General features: G+C 45.1%; 2 protein-coding genes across 8 annotated transcripts in view; both read right to left on the reverse strand.

Annotated features, from left to right (window-relative positions):
• AOAH (acyloxyacyl hydrolase) overlaps positions 1–12,641 on the reverse strand; it is a 101,634-nt gene extending 88,993 nt beyond the window's left edge. For 2 of the 3 annotated variants that reach the window (XM_065627381.1, XM_065627379.1), the window contains exon 1: positions 12,496–12,641. The gene's annotated coding sequence lies outside the window, so the exon portion shown is untranslated. Of the gene's footprint in view, positions 1–5,160; positions 5,507–12,495 lie in introns of all 3 variants that reach the window. The other variant, XM_065627380.1, reaches the window with a different exon arrangement.
• A 5,606-nt stretch (positions 12,642–18,247) lies between these two features.
• The window catches only part of ELMO1 (engulfment and cell motility 1), a 316,062-nt gene continuing 313,930 nt past the window's right edge, over positions 18,248–20,379 (reverse strand). For all 5 annotated transcript variants that reach the window (XM_065628523.1, XM_065628524.1, XM_065628522.1 and 2 more), the window contains one exon: positions 18,248–19,540. In XM_065628523.1, coding sequence (XP_065484595.1) covers positions 19,340–19,540 — 201 coding nt within the window. In that variant the 3' untranslated portion in view covers positions 18,248–19,339. The remainder of the gene's footprint in view (positions 19,541–20,379) is intronic.

Raw genomic sequence — 20,379 nt, forward strand, 5'->3', positions numbered from 1 at the left:
TCTTACTACGTGCAGACGACATTATAAATTCAGAAGTAACCCGTGGGCCTTTTTGGATCTAAAGACAACCTAATTCTTGCTGTTATCTAGACAAAATAAACAACGCTGGCAATTAAGAAGCAAGAGGGTGTGGCAATATTACTGAGAAAGGACTAATTAGAAGGGCTTCTTTGGAGCCCTTAGATAACAGACTCACTCAGAGCCAGCTGTAAACGCAAGTCAGGAACCCTGGGATGGACTCCGCACTGCCCTGCACTTTAGGTACTCATTTAAATCCTGAAGAAGTAAAAGCCAAGCATTACCCACTCAGCTTGATGGTGTTTTTCTCCCATTATTGCCTTGCCATAAATAGCCAGTAGCCTGCTAGGCAAGGCAAAATGTCTCTTCCAACCAAAACGATTCTATGATTCTATGATCCCTGTAGATCTATTGTTATTGCATCGGGTTTTTGTCAGAAATGTAACCCACTATTAGGCTCCTAGTTTAGCACTGATTGAAGCTGTGGCAGAGGGGGAAAAATCTTGTCCAGATGCTGTCAGGTTATACATGTTTACAAGGGGAGCACCATGACATCAAAGGAGAAGAAAAATAAATGTTTGATTACATTTGTTCCATTTGCTCTTTCCTCCAGTAATGCAAATAAAAGAAATACGGCTCAACAGCCTCTTGATCTCAACACAGAACATCTGCCAACAAAAGATAATTATTCCCAGTGTTTGCGTTAGGGAACAGTGGTAAACGCCATCGGAGGCATTTTTAGCACAGACCGAAGTTCACAAGATTATTTAAACATCTTTTTAAAGCCTCGTATTGGGACTTCTGTACTCAGAAAGGGGACCTGTACAACATATGTACAGTTGATGGCACTTCGCAGTTCAGTAATAGGGTAGGGGATATTTTTTTCTTTTTTCAAAAAGATGTTTCACCAATTTGCTTCAATGATAAAAGACCTGCAGGTGAGCTGGACAGTTTCCATCAGCAAAATGGCCCTGCAGGAATAGCATCCATCAACCATAAATGAATATGCAAAGGCAGTGCAATCTGATTTTTCAAATATTAATTAAGCAAGTCACTGGTCAGCCAGCCACGTATAGAATTTTCATGCTCTGGGGAAGTCTGGCTGTATGGAAGTACTCAAAGCACTTAGAGGACTAAATATCCGCTAAGTGAAACAAGCTGAGGTTGAGGTTACAGTCAGTAGAGATTGCATTGACCTCACTGATGATCTGGTTTTACACAGACAAGCCAAGCTCAGGCATGAGGTCAGCCCTTAACACTACATCTTTCAGATTTATCATTGAAAATTCATGAAGGGCTTATTTGCACTTGTCTGTCTTTTCACTTGCAGCAGATTTTATGCTGATGTCTGACATCGGTGGTTTAGTCTTGCATATATATGAGACAATGACATGGGCAGCTGCCTTTAATTACCACTGTTCGTAGCCACCTCACCATAAAGCAGAAATGTGCCTCTCCAAAATGGCTCTGCATTCAGAAAACCTTTCTTCCTTCTTTCTGTCTCCTTACCCTGGATGGGCACCTCCTAGATTCATCTTTTTTCAGCTTCAGACTCAGAGCTGTATTTTCTTTTTTTCTGGCCCATTCCAGAAATTAGGGTATTATGGAAAATACTCGGTTATACACAACAGCACTTGTTCAGGCTCCTTCTGAGGGATGTGGTAAGGTGAGCGGCTGGGGCTCAATGCAAATCTGATGAGCTAATTCACCCCAGAAGACACTTGAACCTGGGGAAGGCAGGCGTGGCTCCTGCCTTCACAACAACGAATGGCCCCACACAAATCAAAACCAGCGGCACAAGGACCATCAAACTGTAAGCAAGGGAGAACGCAGGCACCACATCACATTTTTTCCCCCGCTCAAGCTGTGCCCTGAATGCGAGATATTTCCACCTGGTCTCTGGTCCCTCTGCACACGCTGGAGTCATTAAATCATTTGTCAAGACACTGTCCTTTGTGCACAGTGGGATGGCTGCCCGCCCGCCTGAATCCCTCGCTCGTGATTTGCCTTCTGCAGTCCTTTTCAGCCAACTCAATGAAATATAAATAGCATTTCAGATAAATGTTCACTCTCTTATAACACCTTTCTGACGTCTTTCTATTCTCACTCTGGATGCATAAAAAAAAGAGCTGTAATATCTTTAATATCTTTCAATGAGTTACTGAATCCTTTTTGAACCCTGAAATATGCTCAGTACAAGGTTTATTAAATACAAAGGGTATAGGCATAGGCATTAGCAGAGTCTGTCCAACTAAATTGTTCAGCTAAAATGAGCAGGTAATCTTCTGCCTTGCAAATGAACCCGTCTGTCACAATAAAGTGCTCCAAGCCTGCTGACAATGGACCCATAACCTTTTTCTGCAAAGCCATGCCCACAGCCGCAAAGAAGTATGGTTCAGGCTTTCCTGGTTTTGGTTTTCTTTTGGTTTTGTTCAGCTTTTTTTTTTTCCTGCATAAAGCTCCTGGACACCACATCAGGGATTGTTTGCCTAAACAATATAGGGTGAAGGCCATTCAACCAGCTGATAAGTAGACAGAGGAGGACTCAGGAATGTTACCCAGGCTTTTACTGAAGTGTGATACAGAAGTAGTATCTCGTTGTCTTCCTGACTTAAAAAACAACACAAGTATTTATGGAGTTTGTCTCCCAGTTACTTGTTCACCACCGTTCATCATTTAGACTTAGCATTTATGTATATTTAAAGCAACCAACGTAAATTAACAACAAAGCTTGAGGGTGTTAAATAACCTCCAGTAAAACTCCCTCCCCTCATCAGAGTAATTTTCCAACATGACAATAGTCGAGTAAACATCTTGGTCCAACACTATACCCAGAAGATAATGAAGTGGGGACTGTGTGACTTTCACCTTCCAAACTTCATCACCCCAAGGAAAAGGGATCCTCTCCATCGCTTCTGGAAGGATAAGTGGAAATGCACTTTGGGGACCGAACAAAGCGTCTCTTTCAGTCTCATGAAAAGGTGGCAGATGGACACCCCAGCCACAAGTTTGCCACTTTTCACTGAATTCCCATCACGTAAAGCCAAGGAAGAAATCAAGTATGTTCTAGAGATCTCCAGGCCTTGAATTGAACACAAACCAGCAGCTGCCTCTAGCAGCAATCAGACCCAAAGAAATGTTTTCCGGGAAACAGAAATCATAATAATTATATGGCTGGGTATGTCCAAATCTATTCTGTGAGTATCAGAAGCATCTCTATTTGCTGTCTATGGGTGCGCTTCTTTCTGAGCAGTGGCGGTGCTGCAGATTCCCAGCACGGAGTCTGAATAATCCTGCCTCCGAGGGATGCAGTGATAATGGTGTTTTTAAAAGTCCAGATAAAAAATAATGCACAAGATAGGGAATTTCATTTTGTTTTAGGAGCTGGGCAGGTGATAAACTAAAGTCTCTTTTGGGCTGGGGCAGAAGTGGAGCATGCCGTATAGGCAGGTGTCCCATCAGCATGGCTGGGGTAACAGCAAGAAAAATAAGCCTGGGAGTCCTACCCACAATAAACAAAGTTATTCATGTGGCTATCCAGCGATCTGGATATCTAGGACCCATCAGTGTTTTTCTTCTGCCCAAGCCTTTCCACTTTTCACCCTCTGTACTCCTCTGTAGCCTTGACAGTGCTCTGGAAAGGAAGTCTCCTTTCCCAAAGCTTTGATGTGGAAACCATGAAATTTAGTTAAGAAATTCTAATAATCCCATGTTGCAAGTTCCGGGGCACTTAGTGATGAGGAAGTGAGAAGAAGTAGGAAAGATACAGAGAGTCATGTTCCTGCCCAAAAGTGACCATCTGGGTTTGGGTGTCTCAGTGTTTGGTTCTCTGATCCCCTCCTGACAGCTGGGGTTTGGCAAATACTTAGTACTGACCTGCTGAAAAACAAATCCCAGTGAAGCATTTCAAGATGAGCAGCCAAAACGCAGAAGTGTCACTGTTGCAAAAGTTATATACAGAGTTTAGGAGCTATTGGATGCCAAAAAAGTAAAGTTGCCCATTTTTTTTTTCATACACAAAGAAACTTTTTCCTTGAAGGTGGTATCATTTCCAGCCCTTGAAAGCTGGAGAACACTTATCCTAGATGTATTTGGTGCATCATGCTATTTTCGGCAAAAATCTGTGATGCAAAATTCATAATTCATGTGTCTACCTTATTCCCCTGCTTTAATCCTACATCCAGCAGTTTCTTTTGATGACTAGCAAAAATAACTACAGTCACTGCAGATGAAGGTAAGCTGTAACTTTTATCTAAAACTCTCTGGCTATATTTATCAGGCAACTGCTTGTGTTTTCAGAGAGGTGGCCCAATCCTGCTCCTGCCAAGAATGCCAGCTGTTCCATGAGCTCCCAAGCTTCTACTTTCCCTGTGCACAGTGCCTGGGATGGCATCCTTGGTGGTCCTCTGCATCCCTGAGGAGGATCCAGCTCACTGAAGGTCTCCCCTAGCACAGCAGGCTTGTTTTCTGCAGAAAATGCTCGATATTTCTACCTCAGATGCTGGAGGGAGGATGCTCTGGACCACAACAGCTCCTCCTTGTTTAACTGTAGCTCTCAGGAGAGCATCAGGAGACTAAGTCAGAGGTGTTTTCCCTTGCCCTAGAAGTGCAGGCTGTTTGGCCTGTCTCCTATGCACTGCTGTTGAGCTGCTGTTCAAGCTCTCTGAACATCGTCTTTGCCCCCTCAATGCAGCTGATGAGCAAGCAGGCCATAGGAAAGCATGCTGATCATAGAATCATAGAATAGTTTGGGTTGGAAAAAACCTTCAAAGGTCATCTAGTCCAACCCCACTGCAATGAGGGACATCTTCAACTACAACAGGTTGCTCAGAGCTTCATCCAGCCTGGCCAAGAAAGCTTGCCTCATGGGGGGAGATTATGGCACCCAAGTAAAAATCAATAATTTCCTTCCTCTCAGTAAGATAAAGCAGAGCACGCTCCATTTACAGGCTGTATGAAGTGGTGTGTTGGATCTGTAATAGGAAGTATAGCCAGCTGTATCCCACCCCCCATCAAATCTGCTAAATTTTAAAATATGGGCTTTCTAGGGTATCCTGACCCAAGACTTCAGACACTAAAATTTGACCTGCTAATTGCCACTGCTTATAAAGGAAATACGTTATGGATTCTTTCCATTCTCACCTTGACTTCGGACTTTGCTCCCCTTGGCGTAGTCTTGTCACTCAGATGGTAACACTTGGCCTTCAGGGCATGACTGGTGGGTCCTTGGCCTTTTCAGTGGTGCTGACTGCCTCTCCACTGCCAACTGTCCAAAGGCATCCGTGTTCAAAGCTTCCTCTCATAGCTTCCCCTCGTAGCTCTCTCCCAAGACATTTCCGAGAGAGAATTACCCCTCCAACAGAAGCCACTTAGTGTATTTGTCCCGATGGTTCATTTTCACTGCACGTGGGTATCTAAGGCTTTCATCATTTCTTAAGACTGCTTGCTTCTGTTTGAGGCACTTGGGGCATACCTCAGAGCAACACTGCTGCAACATAAGCATGTGCTTTTAGCGTTTTTAGAGAAGGGCAGTGAGACAGGCAAAATTACTGTATATTTTTGATGAAGGAAGACTCCACACATATACATGTGTGCACACACGCTAGATACATCCTGAGAGAAAAGATTCCTATTTGGAAAGACATTTCTTCTGTCACGTTTACAGGGAAAGAAAAAAATGGAAGAAAATTATTTTTCCCTTTGACTAAAGGAAAAAGATGCTACCTGTTAGTTTATATATCTGTAATAGTTAATTCAAGGACATCCATGGGTTTTTTGGCACCTCTGCAACACAAGGGGAAGGAAAAATTCAACATGTTTTCAAAAGGACAATTAATCTTGAAAGGCTTTATTGCACATTTGAAGGAGCAAGCCTTCAATTTGAGGAACTTGACAGGATTGGTGTTGCTCAATTTTAAAAGTTAATTGTGGTGTTAATAAGTAAATGTCATTTTTTATGGCTGTTTGTACTTCTATTTCACACACTAAATAGACAAAAATAAATAAATTTTGTTTGTTTACTTCAAGCACTGCCCTGAGGGATGCAAGGGGCACTTTGCTATCCACCCCAGCGGTCATGGCAGAGGAGTTGTGTGGCTCTGGGTCAGGACAATGGGCAGTGTGAGATCGGCTACTCCAGCAAATGTCACAGAATCACGGAATGGTTAAGCCTGGAAGGGACCTCTGGAGATCATCTAGTCCAGCCTACCTGCTAAAGCAGGTTCACCTAGGGCAGATCGCACAGGAATGTGTCCAGGTGGGTCTTGAATGTCTCCAGAGAAGGAGACTCCACAGCCTCTCTGGGCAGCCTGTTCCAGGGCTCTGGCACCCTCAAAGTAAAGAAGTTTCTCCTCATATTCAGATGAAACTTCCTATGCTTCAGCCTGTGCCTGTTGCCCCTCATCCTATCGTTTGGCACCACTAAAAAGAGTCTGGTCCCATTCTCTTGACATCCACCCTTGGGATATTTATAAACATAAATAAGATCTGTTCTCAGCCTTCTCTTCTCCAGGCTGAACAGACCCAGTTCTCTCAGTCTTTCCTCATAAGAAAGATGCTCCAGACCTCTGATCATCTTTGTAACCTGCCACTGGACTCCCTCCAGTAACTCCTTGTCCCTCTTAAACTGGGGAGTGCAGAACTGGACACAGTACTCCAAATGTGGCCTCACCAGGGTAGAGGGCAGGATAACCTCCTTCAGCTTGCTGGCCACACTCTTCTTATGCCCCCAGGATACCACTGGCCTTCTTGGTCACAAGGGCACGTTGCCAGGATCTTTGCCAAGGTTTGCTGGGCTTGCCTGTGGACAGAATCATGCTCCAGGCTGGAAGAGGCAGGATGGGGCCATCCCTGCAGGAAAGCTGTGAGTGCAGGCGTGGAGGGACCTTGCCTGAACTTGGGCTCATCCCCGCTGGCAGTGGAGAGGTTAAGCGGCAGAACAAGCCCGGGAGCTGCAGTCTCAGCAGGACAAGGGCTTATTGTTACCTATCATTTAAAAATATTGCCCGATTGTTTAGAGACTTCAATTCTTTGGTGATTCAGACGCGAGTGGGAAAGGTGCCGTGACCCACTGAATGGTCTATCCATCACACCTACCAGTCTGGCTGTCTGGGGAGGGCAGGGACCGCCAAACCTCAGCTGCTGGCCCCACTAGCTCAGTCCCCCGGCGCAGGGATACTGCCTGAGGGGAACGAGACCACAGCGTCAGCTCCCATCCATGCAGAGGGCATGCATGCACTTGCTAGAACCATCCCCTGGATGAGTTGTTTCCTGCATTAGCAGCAGGCTGGTCACTGCAGCGGGTCTGGGGACAGGGCATGCTGAGCTGGAAGAGCAGTTGGTGGGGACCAGCTCAAGCCCTTGCCAAACAGCCACATCTCTCCTTCCCCTGATGAAAAGGACAATTAATCCTTTGCATCCTCGAGCAGTGAAATCCCCTGCTATTCCCAACACTGTTTTCTCCCATCTTCTTCCAGACTGTGCTTCGCCCATGGATGAAAGCAAACATGCAGCTGTCCCCAGAAAGTGAATTTTGGCTGAGCTGAATCTGCAGCACGGATGAGCAACAAATGCCATGTATTAGCTACACTGGTGAAACACCAACACAGGTTTCCTAAATACTCTTGCTGCTTATATGTTGCAGCATAGATCCAGTAATTCCCTTCTGTTGGGGATTTGGAAAGCTGTGCACTTCAACGAAGTCAGCTCATGCCCTGCAGGATCAGGCCCTAGACTGCATATAAATCAGTTACATGTGCTTGAATTAAGAGAATTAATTAATTAATAAGACCTTCCCATCCCCAGGAGGTTCAAACCACAATGAGGCAGGTAGGGTACAGGCCAACACAAAACACTGTTATTAATCCTGCTTTTGTCCAGAGTGTGACGGGCTGCTGGAGCTATTCTTCGTGCTCATACCAGGGGGAATCGCTGGGACAGAACAGACCTTATTCTCTTTGTCTGCAGGGAATGGCTCTTGCAGGACATTAAATTTCTTGATGCCATAACTAAATCCCAGGATCCTCCTCATGAGTTATTCAGCACCTGTCACTCGGGTCTTGCACAGCTGTTTTATCATCCTCACATCCACCTCTATCTTTCAGAAATGAATATTTATTATCTTCGTTGCAACAGTAGAATCAAATCCTCTGTTACTTTACTAATGCAGTTCTTTTCTTGAAGACAAGCATACCTATCTCCAAAAAAAGATTAACTTCTATTTTTCATGCCAGGGTATTTCAGGAGTAAATTACAGCCTGGCTCAAATCCTCACCACAGCAGTAAGGGAAACAACATTCAACATCTTCAGCTGGGTTGTGGGCATCTGGATACATCCTATATCAAACAATTCCTGGTGCTGTATTTCTGGTTCATGTTAGACAACTCTGCCATAGGGCTATGGCTTCATCCAAGTGTAAAAGCTGGGAGGGGGGGGCATGGAGAGGACACGGCGCATTACCAGACTGTCTGGGAGAAACGGATGGTTGGCCACAGGAGTCTGTGTCAGTGGGCTGGGAAAATGATGGAAATGGACCTTCAGTGACATGTTCAAGAGGCTGGAAAATGCCTTTTTAATGTGCTAATGTGTCAGCAAGAGAATTATGAGTCCATTAACAAATGGGGTGCACCCACAAGTTCTCATCTCACTGTACCATAATTTTTTTCTTTTCCAATGCACAGCATAAAATTGTACTCCTACAGCATCTTGGGTGCTCTGATCTGCCACTATTAAGACAGGATGGTCTCAGCAGCAGTATTAATTTCCATCAGGAGCTTGGCCAACCAGGCAGTTGTAGTCATGCTTTCCTTCTCTTGACAGCATGGTAAGCACAACTTCAGCTCCATCCAGCAAGGTTGGGGTCTGAAGGAGCCACCTTTGGGCTCCTGGACCCAGCACCGGTTTTGTGGGGATCGCACAGTGTGGGGATGCCAACAGCAGCAGGAATCATTTGCTCCTCCCGAGCTGACTTTCCTAGACATCAGCCCCACTCAGCAGCATGAGCAGAGAGTCATCAGGTGTCTGAGGATGGCTCCCACAAGGCAAAGTCCCTTTTTTCTGCCCTCGCAGAGGAATCAGTGCCTCGAGCAGATCATAGAACCATAGAATGTCCTGAGTTGGAAGGGACCCACAAGGATCATCGAGTCCAACTCCTGTCCCTGCATATGACAACCCCACAGTTCACACCATGTGTCTGAGGGTGTTGTCCAGTCTCTTTTTGAACTCTGTCAGGCTTGGGGATGTGACACCTCCCTGGGGAGCCTGTTCCAGTGCTCCACCACCCTCTGGGTGAAGAACCTTTTCCTCATACCAACCTAAACCTCCCCTGACACATCCTCCTGCCATTCCCTCAGGTTCTGTCATTGGTCTCCAGAGAGAAGAGATCAGCACCTGCCCCTCCTCCTCCCCTTGTGAGGAAGCTGTAGACCGTGATGAGATCTCACCTCAGTCTCCCCTCATCCAGGCTGAACAAACTGAGTGACTTTAGGCACTCCTCATACAGCTTCCAGTCTAAAACCTTCAAGAATTTTGTGGCCCTCCTCTGGACACCCTCCAGTAGCTTAATATCCTATACAAATATCAGATGGTGCAAAGCCACTCAAACCACCTCCTACGGAGCATCCTTTCAGCAAGACACAGTGTTAAATCACCCATCAGTGCCTTTGCTCAGGGGGAATCAGTTTTATAAGGCCCTGCAGTGCTGCTGTACCAGTACCCTGCTCAGTCTCTGCAAAACTCAGCATCAAGGATCTATTAAGCTTCATCAAAATGAGAGAAGAAAGTGATTCCCCCACTACACCTCCTGACTGCTTGACAGGCTTGCTTCTCTTTGAACCAACCTCTGGGAAACTACCCTGTGGAAAGGACTACAAAATTGCAGGCAGCATTTCCCTGCTGGTGAGGGCTTGCCTGGCACAGCAGGTGCTTCGGTGCCCATCCTGGGGTAGATGGGACACCTCACACGGCCATGGAGCACGAGTGAGTGCTCAGGTCCAGGCTGACCATAGCGTCACTGCTGGCTGTGTTTAATTTATTTGCTCCGCATTAACAAATATATTAAATCCACAACGCTTACTTGTTTTTTTCCAGCCAGGGTGATCTGAATGAATACTTGACTGTCACTTGACTAACTAGCTTGATTCAGGAACCTGTCTTCAGAAGCCTATTGATGAGAAGCCTCCAGAAGTTGGAGAATTTAAAAGTGACTCAGGTTTGATGAAAACCAAATCAAACAATGAGGGCAATTGCTGCTGGATTTCCTTTTTCTTTTTCCCCAAGAGCACAGTTTTGATTCATGGCTGTGGCCAGTCCTTTATATGCAGCAAAAGTTGGGGGCTTGGACTGCTTTTTTCATCCAATCATCTTGTCAGAAATATATTTGGGCAAAAATACTGCAATTTATTCCGTGTGAGTTACTGTTGATGGACTTGTTCCGTGTACCTTTTTACTGCAAGTAAGCTACATGGGCAGGCAAGATGGTTTTCCTCAGGTAATGCAGGTTTGGTGATGAAGGATCTGAGACAGAATTTCTGATCTGGGGGAGGGCATCCACACTGCTGCAATGTGGCTTCTTTCTTGGGGGAGGGAAGGAAAATAAAGCGATGCAGTTTCTAATAGAAAGTGAAAAATGAAAAAAAAAATCACGTTTTCTTTCAGCTATAACTTTCTATGGCACTTTAAATCTTAGAACTAAAAATAATAACACTATTACTTTACAAAAGGAGAACTGTGACCCATGGCAGCCCAAAAGCCACCTGAGCAGCAAGTTTCAGCCATTTTATCTTCTCAATTTCACTTCCCAAATCAATGACTCAGCTAAATTCACAGATTTTCTGTGTGTTACTTTTCCTTCAGTGGCATTTTCTGATGGGAGATTGTTCCACTGCCCCTTCCCTGGCCTGTTCAGCATCACATCAGTGCTCCTCTCCCTGCACTGTTTCTTGCAGCAGATTTAAGGTGATGAAAACGCAGTGATGGAGCACATCCTTGCCAACAGGGCACTTCCACTGGGCATAATAGCTGTAGTTAAAAATAAAAATCTAAAAGAATGCCTTAGAAAGGCTGCTTCATCTTGCGCATTACTTTTTTTCTGGTTCCCCACTGTCCCACACCCACAGGTCAGAAATTTGTTGCTGTCCCCTGCTCTTAGGCGTTATCCTCACTTCATCTTTGTGTCTGAGCATGGCTGTAGTTATAAGGTATTTTTGACGGTGAGGCTGGCTGCTCATTCACGTTGCCCCAACCTCTTCTTACCATTTCCCCCCACAGCGCAGCCCCACTAACCTGCCAGTTTCCATCAGGATGCTCCCAGCTCGGATTTCTTCCATCCCCTCTCATCTCGATGCTGCCCGCTGGAGCATCTGACATGGCCCAGCTGTAAATGTGCTGGTTACAGTCTGGTTTTCTGGGGAAATGCATCTCAGGCACTTGTACCCTGTGTATGTGTGTGCTAGTGCGTGTGCATCCATCTGTGAGCTTCAGATTCAATGAGAAGTTGGAGGCTCCGAAATGGTAAGCCTTTATAGGTGTTAGGATGATCAGTGTGGAGAACTCTGTAAAGGTCCTTATGGAAGGAAAAGCTTGGGCTGAAAACAACCTCATCGGATGCTGCAGAAGCCATCCACAAGCCAGCCCATTTTAATGCCTCAACCTTTGTTTACAATGGACCTCAAATCATACTGAAAACAAGGAACTAAGCGCATGAAATGGATGTTTACGTGAAAACTGGCTTAGCTGGCTTGCACTTGGTCTATTTGTGATTGGTGAAATGGTGCATGGGTGTAAGGCAGGGGTGTCAAACTCATTTACACCAGGGGCCACATCAGCCTCACAGCTGTCTTCAAAGGGCCAAATGTAATTTTAGGATTCAGCCCGTGGGCCTTGTGTTTGCCACTCAGTTATGCGTATTGTACTCCTTTATCACCGACACTGTCTCATAACACAAGAGACACATTGGTTTTTCTGCTTGAAACACAAACATGTATTCGCTTTCCCATTTATCATTAAATTGCCTTCCTTCTGCATCAATCTCTCTCTTACTGGACATTTTGGGATTCAAATTGTTCCACCAAAGATGTTACGGTGCGCCACCAAGATGTCCTTTAGGACCAGGTTAAATAATAGTCAGGCTCTCTCACACAGGCTCACCTTTCCCTCAAACCCCTTTCCCCATAAACAGCAGTCACTCTTTCTCCGTCAATTCTCCCCCTCCCTCTATCCCAGTAACATTCTGCTTATTCCTCCATTGCCAAACCCTTGGACAGCAACATCATCCTTAATACCATTCCCTGGCATGAACATCCTCATTCTTCCACGGTGGAATAAGAAAAATGTTCCTTTGGGGATGGACATGCCTACTCATTATTCTCCTTTTATCACCCTCCATGAGGAGCAGCATCCTTATTCCACCATCCCCACGCCAGGTAATTCTTGTCTTTCAGTGCCACAAGGCAGTTACCAGTGTCCCCCATCAGTCTCACCTATTACTCTTCTTACACAGGCTCACCACTCTCCTGTAGCTACGGCTGCAGCTCCCACCGTTCTCCTACTCCTGCAGCATAATGCGCACATCACACTCGCTGCACACTTGACTAGCGGGGTGGCAGGAGCCTGGGGACAAGCGGCTCGGTGCTGCCGACGAGTAAGTGCCAGGCCGGATAAAACGAGGTGGGCAGGATTTGGCCCACGTTTGTTTGACACCTGTGGTGTAAGGTATCGCTGCACCCACCCTGGGATGGGGACAGAAAGGGGGAGCCCAGGACTTTGGAAAAGGTCAGAGACTGACAGAGGGTATCGTGAGTCAAGCAATATGTGCAAAGGGACCAGTGCGGGTAAAAAAAAGTCAAAATAATCCTACTGGCACTCTTTAAATGTCATAGTCCTGGCAGAGAAACCTTTCACATGATTCCCTGCTTGCATCTCCAAGCTTTTCAAGTGCACCAGGCTTATGCTGTTTGGGGAGGAGAGGAGGGAACTGTGCTGGGAAAACCCCATGGATGAGCCATTTTCCTCCGGGAAAGATGCAAGCAGTCAGCAGCTTTGTACGACATACCGTGCTTGTATTGTCGGTGTCCTCATTTTAAGCATTTATGGAAAACATTTTTTGAAGACTGGCAGATTCCACATTACTTTTCCTGATTTCTTCAAAAACTCTAATAACCCTACACAACCAATTCCCTGCTAATTGGCAGGGAATGAAGTCCTGCAGGCTCAGCCTCCCACCTGTGCGTGGCAAAGATCTCCAGGGTGCCTTTGCCCCCTGGGGAAGGTGAGTGGGAAGGGGATATTAAATCTGTGGCATTTCAAGAGAAACTGAGAGGATACAGATGTATCTCCTAAAAAAAATGCTGCCTCTTATTAAACAAAAGACAACCAGCCTCCCTCCCCCTCACGACAACCCAGAGGAGTCCCAAAACATAATCACTTTAGGCTGAACACTGTGTTGCCTACAAGATTAAAATTAGACTCACGAGGTTTCATCAAGGGAGAGTTTAACTGCAGAGCTCAATCAGGCTGCAAAATCCTCTAATGACAATTGAAATGAAGTCCTTCAAGACACATCCTTAAGTGTCACATGAAAGAAAGTCTGCCCTTGGCTGCATCCTTGGCAAAATTATATCAGGTGTCTCTTTTTCCTCCCACCCTCTATATGCACTGCTGTCTTGTGTCCATACCCTGGGCTGAAAATCAAGGCTAGCATCCTGCTTGGAACAGGCAGCACTGGGTCCCCCAGATTTGTGACTGTCCCATAAGTCACATCTTATAGGAAATGGTCTATAAACACGAGGCAAATAAGATGAGAGAGGCTTTGGGTAAGTCTCCCAACATGAGGAGGCTTGTTTGGCTATTCTGAGATTGTATAAACCCACAACAGCTACCGTTCTCCACATAGCACCTCCAGCGAGGTGGCTACAGTAAAGCTGAGAAATTCTCTGTTGAAAAAACAAATCAGTTCAGAAAACTGCTTCCAACAGCAACCTCTCCACTTCGAGAAGGATGGCAAATCAAATGGTTCCTTTGTCCTATGGATGTCTCTACAAGCTAAGCATCACCAGACCAGCTCTGCTCTTCAGAGACCTTCAAGGCCTCCCAGCTGGAAGTGAAAATAAAATGTAAGTGTATGTTACTAAACGAGTTTGAAACTGCCTCCAGTTCTTTCTAACCTTGCTCTCATGAGGCTGCCACAGGACAGCACTCCCTGAATCAGCACTTTGAAATCACCTTGCTATAACAGTTCTTCCAACATCCATTTTATAGCTCATCCAGCCCTAACAAACTTGTGCTTTTGACACCACTCTCCTCTCAAGTTTCAGCCTGATTTCATGCAGAAAGTGTTCCCCTTTCAAGCCTTTTACCTTTGTGCAATTCTTAAAGATACATGAAGCAGATGGAGTGAGGCTGAATAATCAGACCTCCTGAAGTAATCAGTGGTATCCAATCCAATTACACATCAGACAGAAAAGTCATTACTTGCATCGCCTCCAAGCATGTAGCAAAACCTCAGTAACAAGTAAAATTGACTTTCTGCTCACACAGGCCCTGATCCAGCCAGGTCTACGAGCACCCACACAAATTTAGGTCTGTTTATCAAACTGAAATGAAACCTCTTTTGCTGCATGGGGACAGACGTAAGTGCTTTGTTAATCAGAGCACTTGTGTAAGCCAGGTGGATGTTTAATATTCAAATATAATTATCATCTAGAGAGGGAGAGAGCACTGATCGAGTCTCATCGTGATTTAGCAAGCTCTGGGGAAGGCAATGACAGCTCAATCAGCCATCAGTGACAAAAACTCTGTCCTACAAAAGTCTTCCAGAGTTTGCAGGGATTTTACCCTCAGCACCATGCAGGGGTTGTGGGAAATCCTTTCCACTTACAGCTGCTTTATGCTGCTGTAAGGGGAAGGGCTTTCTTATGCCAGATGCTTAGTATTCCAGGCTTGTTTCTGACAGGTAAGATATCCCGAGGTCAGTAAGGACTGGATTTAAGGGCTAGATTTTTTTTTTAAACTCTCAAGAAGAATGAAACAAGAAGGGGGTAAAAATCTCACATTGATCTTATTATGCTCCTTAGATGAATGACTTTCACATGACAGTGAAGCTACTGGCATTTACTTGTCAGTGCAGCAGCAGCACCAACAAGAAAGGCAGTGTCCTCCTACTCCCAACACCTTCCATGGCTGGTTATTGCTCAGGATTAACATCTGGCACCGCTGCAGAGCTGGACACATCTGAGCTACCTCTCATCATTGCAGTCCAATGCAATGACAAACAACCAAAACGCAGACCGGTGTTCAGGGGCATTTCATGCCCATGCCCTTCTCTCGCTGTCTCCCCCTGCCAGGAGGGGGTTTTGTTTCTCCTCCCTTTTCATCCTTCCCTCTTTTAAGAGCTGTTCAGTGGCCAGAGCCTGTGTGATCGCAGCCGGGGGGCTACAGGGCTGCTGCGGGCACGCAGGGATCCCCTGCGGCTCAGCCGTCTGCCAGAGAAGACAGGGATTTGTTCCAGACAGTGGATCCCACCAGATTTCCACAGAAGCCTTCACATTCCTACACACGTGTGCCATGCCTGCGTTACCAGGGACTACTAATGGGAAACAAGTGTCGGTAACAAGAACCCCGGGCAAGCAAAATGCAATCCCGGGTAGGGCTTGAAGACATGAGAGGAGGATTTGGCAAATAAATTAATCAGGATCTTGCATGGTCATTTTGCAACCCAGAAGACAGTCATCACCCACCTGCCTCTTTGCAAGAGAATGTTATTTTTCCCTGCAAGTTGTAAGAGTTCTCCATACTAGAAAAAGGAATTGCTTCTGAAAAGCAGTAATGAAAGCCCAGAGTGCAAACCCTTTCTCTGACACATAGCTTGCTTTTGTGCAAGATTACTTGGCAGTGCTGTTCTTCTCCTTGTCCTTACAAGCAGGGCAAGCAGTTGACTTAAGAAGATACATATTTTTTCATGATTCAAGTCTTCTGGTAAAAGAATATATTCACTTTCAAAAGCAAAGTAATTTCAAAAACAGGAGCTAAAATTAGACTGATTATTTTTTTCATTCTCTCTCCCCTTTCTGGCTTTTACAAGCAATTACCCACTTAATGTTTTGAAATTATACAAGAAACTTCAATAACAATTTTTTTTCCTGCTGCAGCTTCTTGAACGTGAAGCCTTAAAAGCTTTTCCAGAACACACAACAGCATGAGCAAATGAATTTGCCATTTTCATTCTCATTTTTTTTAAATGAATGAGAAGCAGCAGGATACTTGTTCATCATTAAACATTTTTTTTTTTTAAATTTCATAATGGTGAATCCAGCCTGTATGACAGCTCTAGAAACTGAAGGCAGGATTCTTGTTTGCACCATGACCCTTCACGTTGCTGTGGGAGTGCTTTTAAAATAGCTGCATGGGCTATTGCACCAACGCATCTCTCCAGCCTCTTCTTTCTCATGGGAGGGTGGGACACGTGGGGTGAGGGGGGGGAGAAAAATTTAGCATGCCTGCTCATGTGACCATCCCACACGATGCATAACCCACAGAAAGAGCTGGGCCACGTGAGGAGATGGGGCTCCTGTAAGGCAGGGCTGCGAGGGGTGTAAGGAGGAGGCAGCTGCCAGCATTTCACGCTCAAGAGCCCCACACTGCCCGTGTGGTATCAATGTGCCTCGGTGTAATGCCGACGGGCAGGAGGTGTTGGTAAAAACAGAGGGCTGGGTTGCCAGCTCTTCCCCCACCACTTCCTTGGGGGCTCTTGGTGTGCAATTTAGGGCACTCACCTTAGCGGGGGAGGCAAGTCTAACCTTTCCTTCCTGCTCAAGTTGTTCCCTGGAAGAGGGTTTTTGTTTGCTCCTTTCTGACTGTCACGCAGACGTCTACCTGCTAAGATCACGGCTCCGTATTGCCTCTGAGCCGGCAGCATTTGGCTCTTATCACTGGGGAGTGAAAGGTGTTTCTTTTGACAACAAGCAATACCCATCTGAAGCTCGAGTTCTGCAGTCTGTAAATAAAAAGCAAAGGTTATGCACAGCCAAGCCATCCAGCTGGGTCAGGGAGATTAATAAAACAACTCAGATTCTCCGTTCTGCTCCGAGTCTTGTCTTCACACAGACAAGAGGCAGAATCAGTGCCTTGTAAATAAACATGTTCCTACCTACCTCCCCCACCCCCAGGACCCCTCTAAAATCCCCTGTGGCAGTCAGTGCCTTTGCTCCCACTCCTTCCTAAACACCTGACGACCTGTGCTATAGTCTGACAAGGCTCTGGAGAATAAAACATCTCAAACTCCCGCACCTCACGTTGCACATCCCTGTTCTCATTTAGAATGAATCTTCTCTCAGGCCACAGTCCACTGTAAACTCAAGTGTTTAACTCAGAGTCTCCTTTTATCCTTACTTTACCATGCATTACCATCTAAACCAACTTACGTCTCCTTTTTAGATCAAGGCATTCATGAAATACTGCACACGCAGCTTCAGGAAGGCACTTTCCTTGGGACCCTCATGCTTGAATTCAGACGTTCTCCTCACCCTCCTTTGGTTGCACCTGGAGGACATTGTTTCTCTCCTTACCTGATATGAGGTCATCCAGGACATTTGCCCTTGACCCAGCTGGATGGAGCAAAGGTCACCTCAGTTGAGGTCTTCTGCGTCTGTCTAAACTGGAACCACCCTCTAGGTTTCTCACTAGCACAATCTCTGATACAACCCCTCCAAAGTCTTTTTCAGCTGGGTCTGAGTAGGAGAGGAACTCGCACAAATAAACATCTGACTTCAGCTTGTGCAGTGGGAGGGAAAGGGCTGGCAGGTTGCTCTAGATCTAGACCCAGCACTTTTGGAGTAAGAGATACGGAACTTACTGAAATACCTAGAACAACATGAGAGAGGGAATCTAGCCAGACACACTCTCAATGGAGGAGGTGGAACACAAGAATGGAACAGGAACACAGTTGCTCCAGAAAACATGGTAAAGGCAGCAGCCTTAAATTGACCATGATCACATCGGTATGCTGTGATTTTGGATTTCACATACAGTCCTTCTCACAGGAAGACTCATGGACCCATGATCTCTGGATGCATCTCACCCTTGTAACCACAAACAAACAAACAAGTAAATTAAATCAGATGCAGATAAGAAAGGGTACACCTTTCCCTCTCCTCTTTGTACCAAACATGTCAGAATTGCTAGGAACCATAAAGAATAAAAGACAAATTCAGAAGAAAAATCGAGTTCCAAGAATCATCACAACTCAGATTTTTATTCAACAGTGAAGTTGAAGGGAAATATTTTTTCCCTTCAGGGCAAATGTTCCAAATGGAAATTAAGTAAAAATATTGTCCCCCAAAAGTACTCACAATGAAATTAGTTTTCATTAAATATATTTTTTGGCAAAATAAAATAAAAATATTAGGACCCGTACAAAAAAAAATTCCCTTGCAAATTCGTAACACTGTAGCAATGACAACAATGTAAACCTGGATGTTTGGCAGTTGTAATTAATTTGTGGAAGTTACTGTTGAACTTTGGACTGAGAAAGTAAAAATAGCAACAAGCCAATTTTAGAGGCAACCGAGGCTTAGGGAATGCTATAGGGACGTGACACACCAGTGGCTTCATACACAGTTTGTGCGAGTGATCTGCTAGTGTGGGGCTACTTAAGAGCTGAGAGGAGAAGAAGTTAAAAGCTGTTGCAGCGTATGGTACAGCAAAAACCTGCAGACTTTCTGTTCTGGGAGCCGATCAGTTGGGTGAAGGCTGGTGGCAAGAGCTGAGATGGGTTGGAAGAATAATGACAGTGACGAATGGCGCAAGCACTGGGAAGCAGTTAACGATTTTCATCATGGCATTGGATTCAGTTGTGAGCAGACTCTTGGGGAAATCTTCTGCTTACAGTAGCTGCTTCTGCTCCCTACCTCCCTCCTCCTTCCAGTTAAAGCCTCTGCCCTGCCGAGTGGGTTTCACAGGCATGCAGTTTGATAACATCGTCCTTTAGTTAAGAATGTCTATTCCAGTATTAAAAATGTAAAAAAAAGTCCTCGGGAGGGTGCTTCTTAGTGGCAGTCTTTGCCTTAAGCAAGGCCAATGGCCTGCAATTACGAGTTAATTAAAGCAATGTGGATTTGGATGAGCAATGGGGAAGATGGGAATGGGGAAGGAAGGGATGCAGGGAACAGGGAGGAACGCAAATGTTTCTACACCCCTCCCCAAAGCCAAAATCCAAGGTGCACAAGTGGGTTTCTTTTTTCCTCACACTCTTCCTTTTTTTTTTTTTTTTTTTTTAATATCTCTCCAGTTATAATATTTCCAGTTTCAAAGCAAGTTTCAGTGGCAGCCTCAGTTACAGTCATAAACAAAGTCATAGTTGCTGGGCTCCTTTGGAATAGGTGGTGGAGCATCTGGGATCTGTATGTTTTCCAAGTCAAGGAGGCATAGCTTTATCTCCATGCTGAGCAGCGTGTCTAAGTCATTCCGCGTTAGGTCACTCAACATATCCTTCCCAAGGAGGGCGTTCAGCCCATCGGTCCATACACAGTACTACACAGGGAAAAGATAAAAACTGTCATTAATAGACTTTCCGTACACGAACTACTTGTCTGTCCTGGTCCTCTACAGCTACTGCTCCCACAGGGACTCCTGAAGAGACCTAAAATGAGGTTGATTCATTTTATTAGCTCGTATCATGAAGAAGGCATGTTCCACTGAATGGCTCAGAAAATGGACAAGACAATTTGCCAAAAATGGGAAGAAATGACAACATGTAATTGTTTGATAGTTAGGTATCTCCTCCAGACTTCTTGTTGAATATTCTTTAATAATTATGGGAGAAAGGACATTACCTAACTTAGGACAATGAACCTCTGGAGGTATCTCCTTCACCCCTCTCTTTCTCTTTCCCCAATACTTACAGAAAGAGCCTGATTATCTTACACCAAACTTTTAACTCCAAGACAGCCAAGTTAGGTAAACTGGATCCTTCTTGACTCTTTGTGCAAGAAATCCTGTATCAACTACCTAGTTTTATCGTGGTGTCTTTCCTATAAATTAAGTGGTATCAATTGACTTACACAAAGATAGGTTCTCACATATCTATGCCTACTTTACCACTATTTTACACAAAATAACATATTGTGAAAACTACAGAGTCAATCAATGCTGTGTCTTTCATGAAAATGAAATGCCAAGCTACCTGATGTAATAATAAGTGCCACAAATGCTGAACTGGCTTCTAAAACCCTTTCCCTACTGTTAGCTTTTTCCTAATAGGAGATGCCATCTTTCCCAACAGTGACAGCTTGAGATGAACATGGGCTGAATAACCATTTTAAATAAGTAAAAAATCCAAGGGAGACTGGTAATCCAGAGTCAACTTCTAT

This window comes from Caloenas nicobarica, chromosome 2 (assembly GCF_036013445.1).
Source record: "Caloenas nicobarica isolate bCalNic1 chromosome 2, bCalNic1.hap1, whole genome shotgun sequence".
NCBI classification, from domain to species: Eukaryota; Metazoa; Chordata; class Aves; order Columbiformes; family Columbidae; genus Caloenas; species Caloenas nicobarica.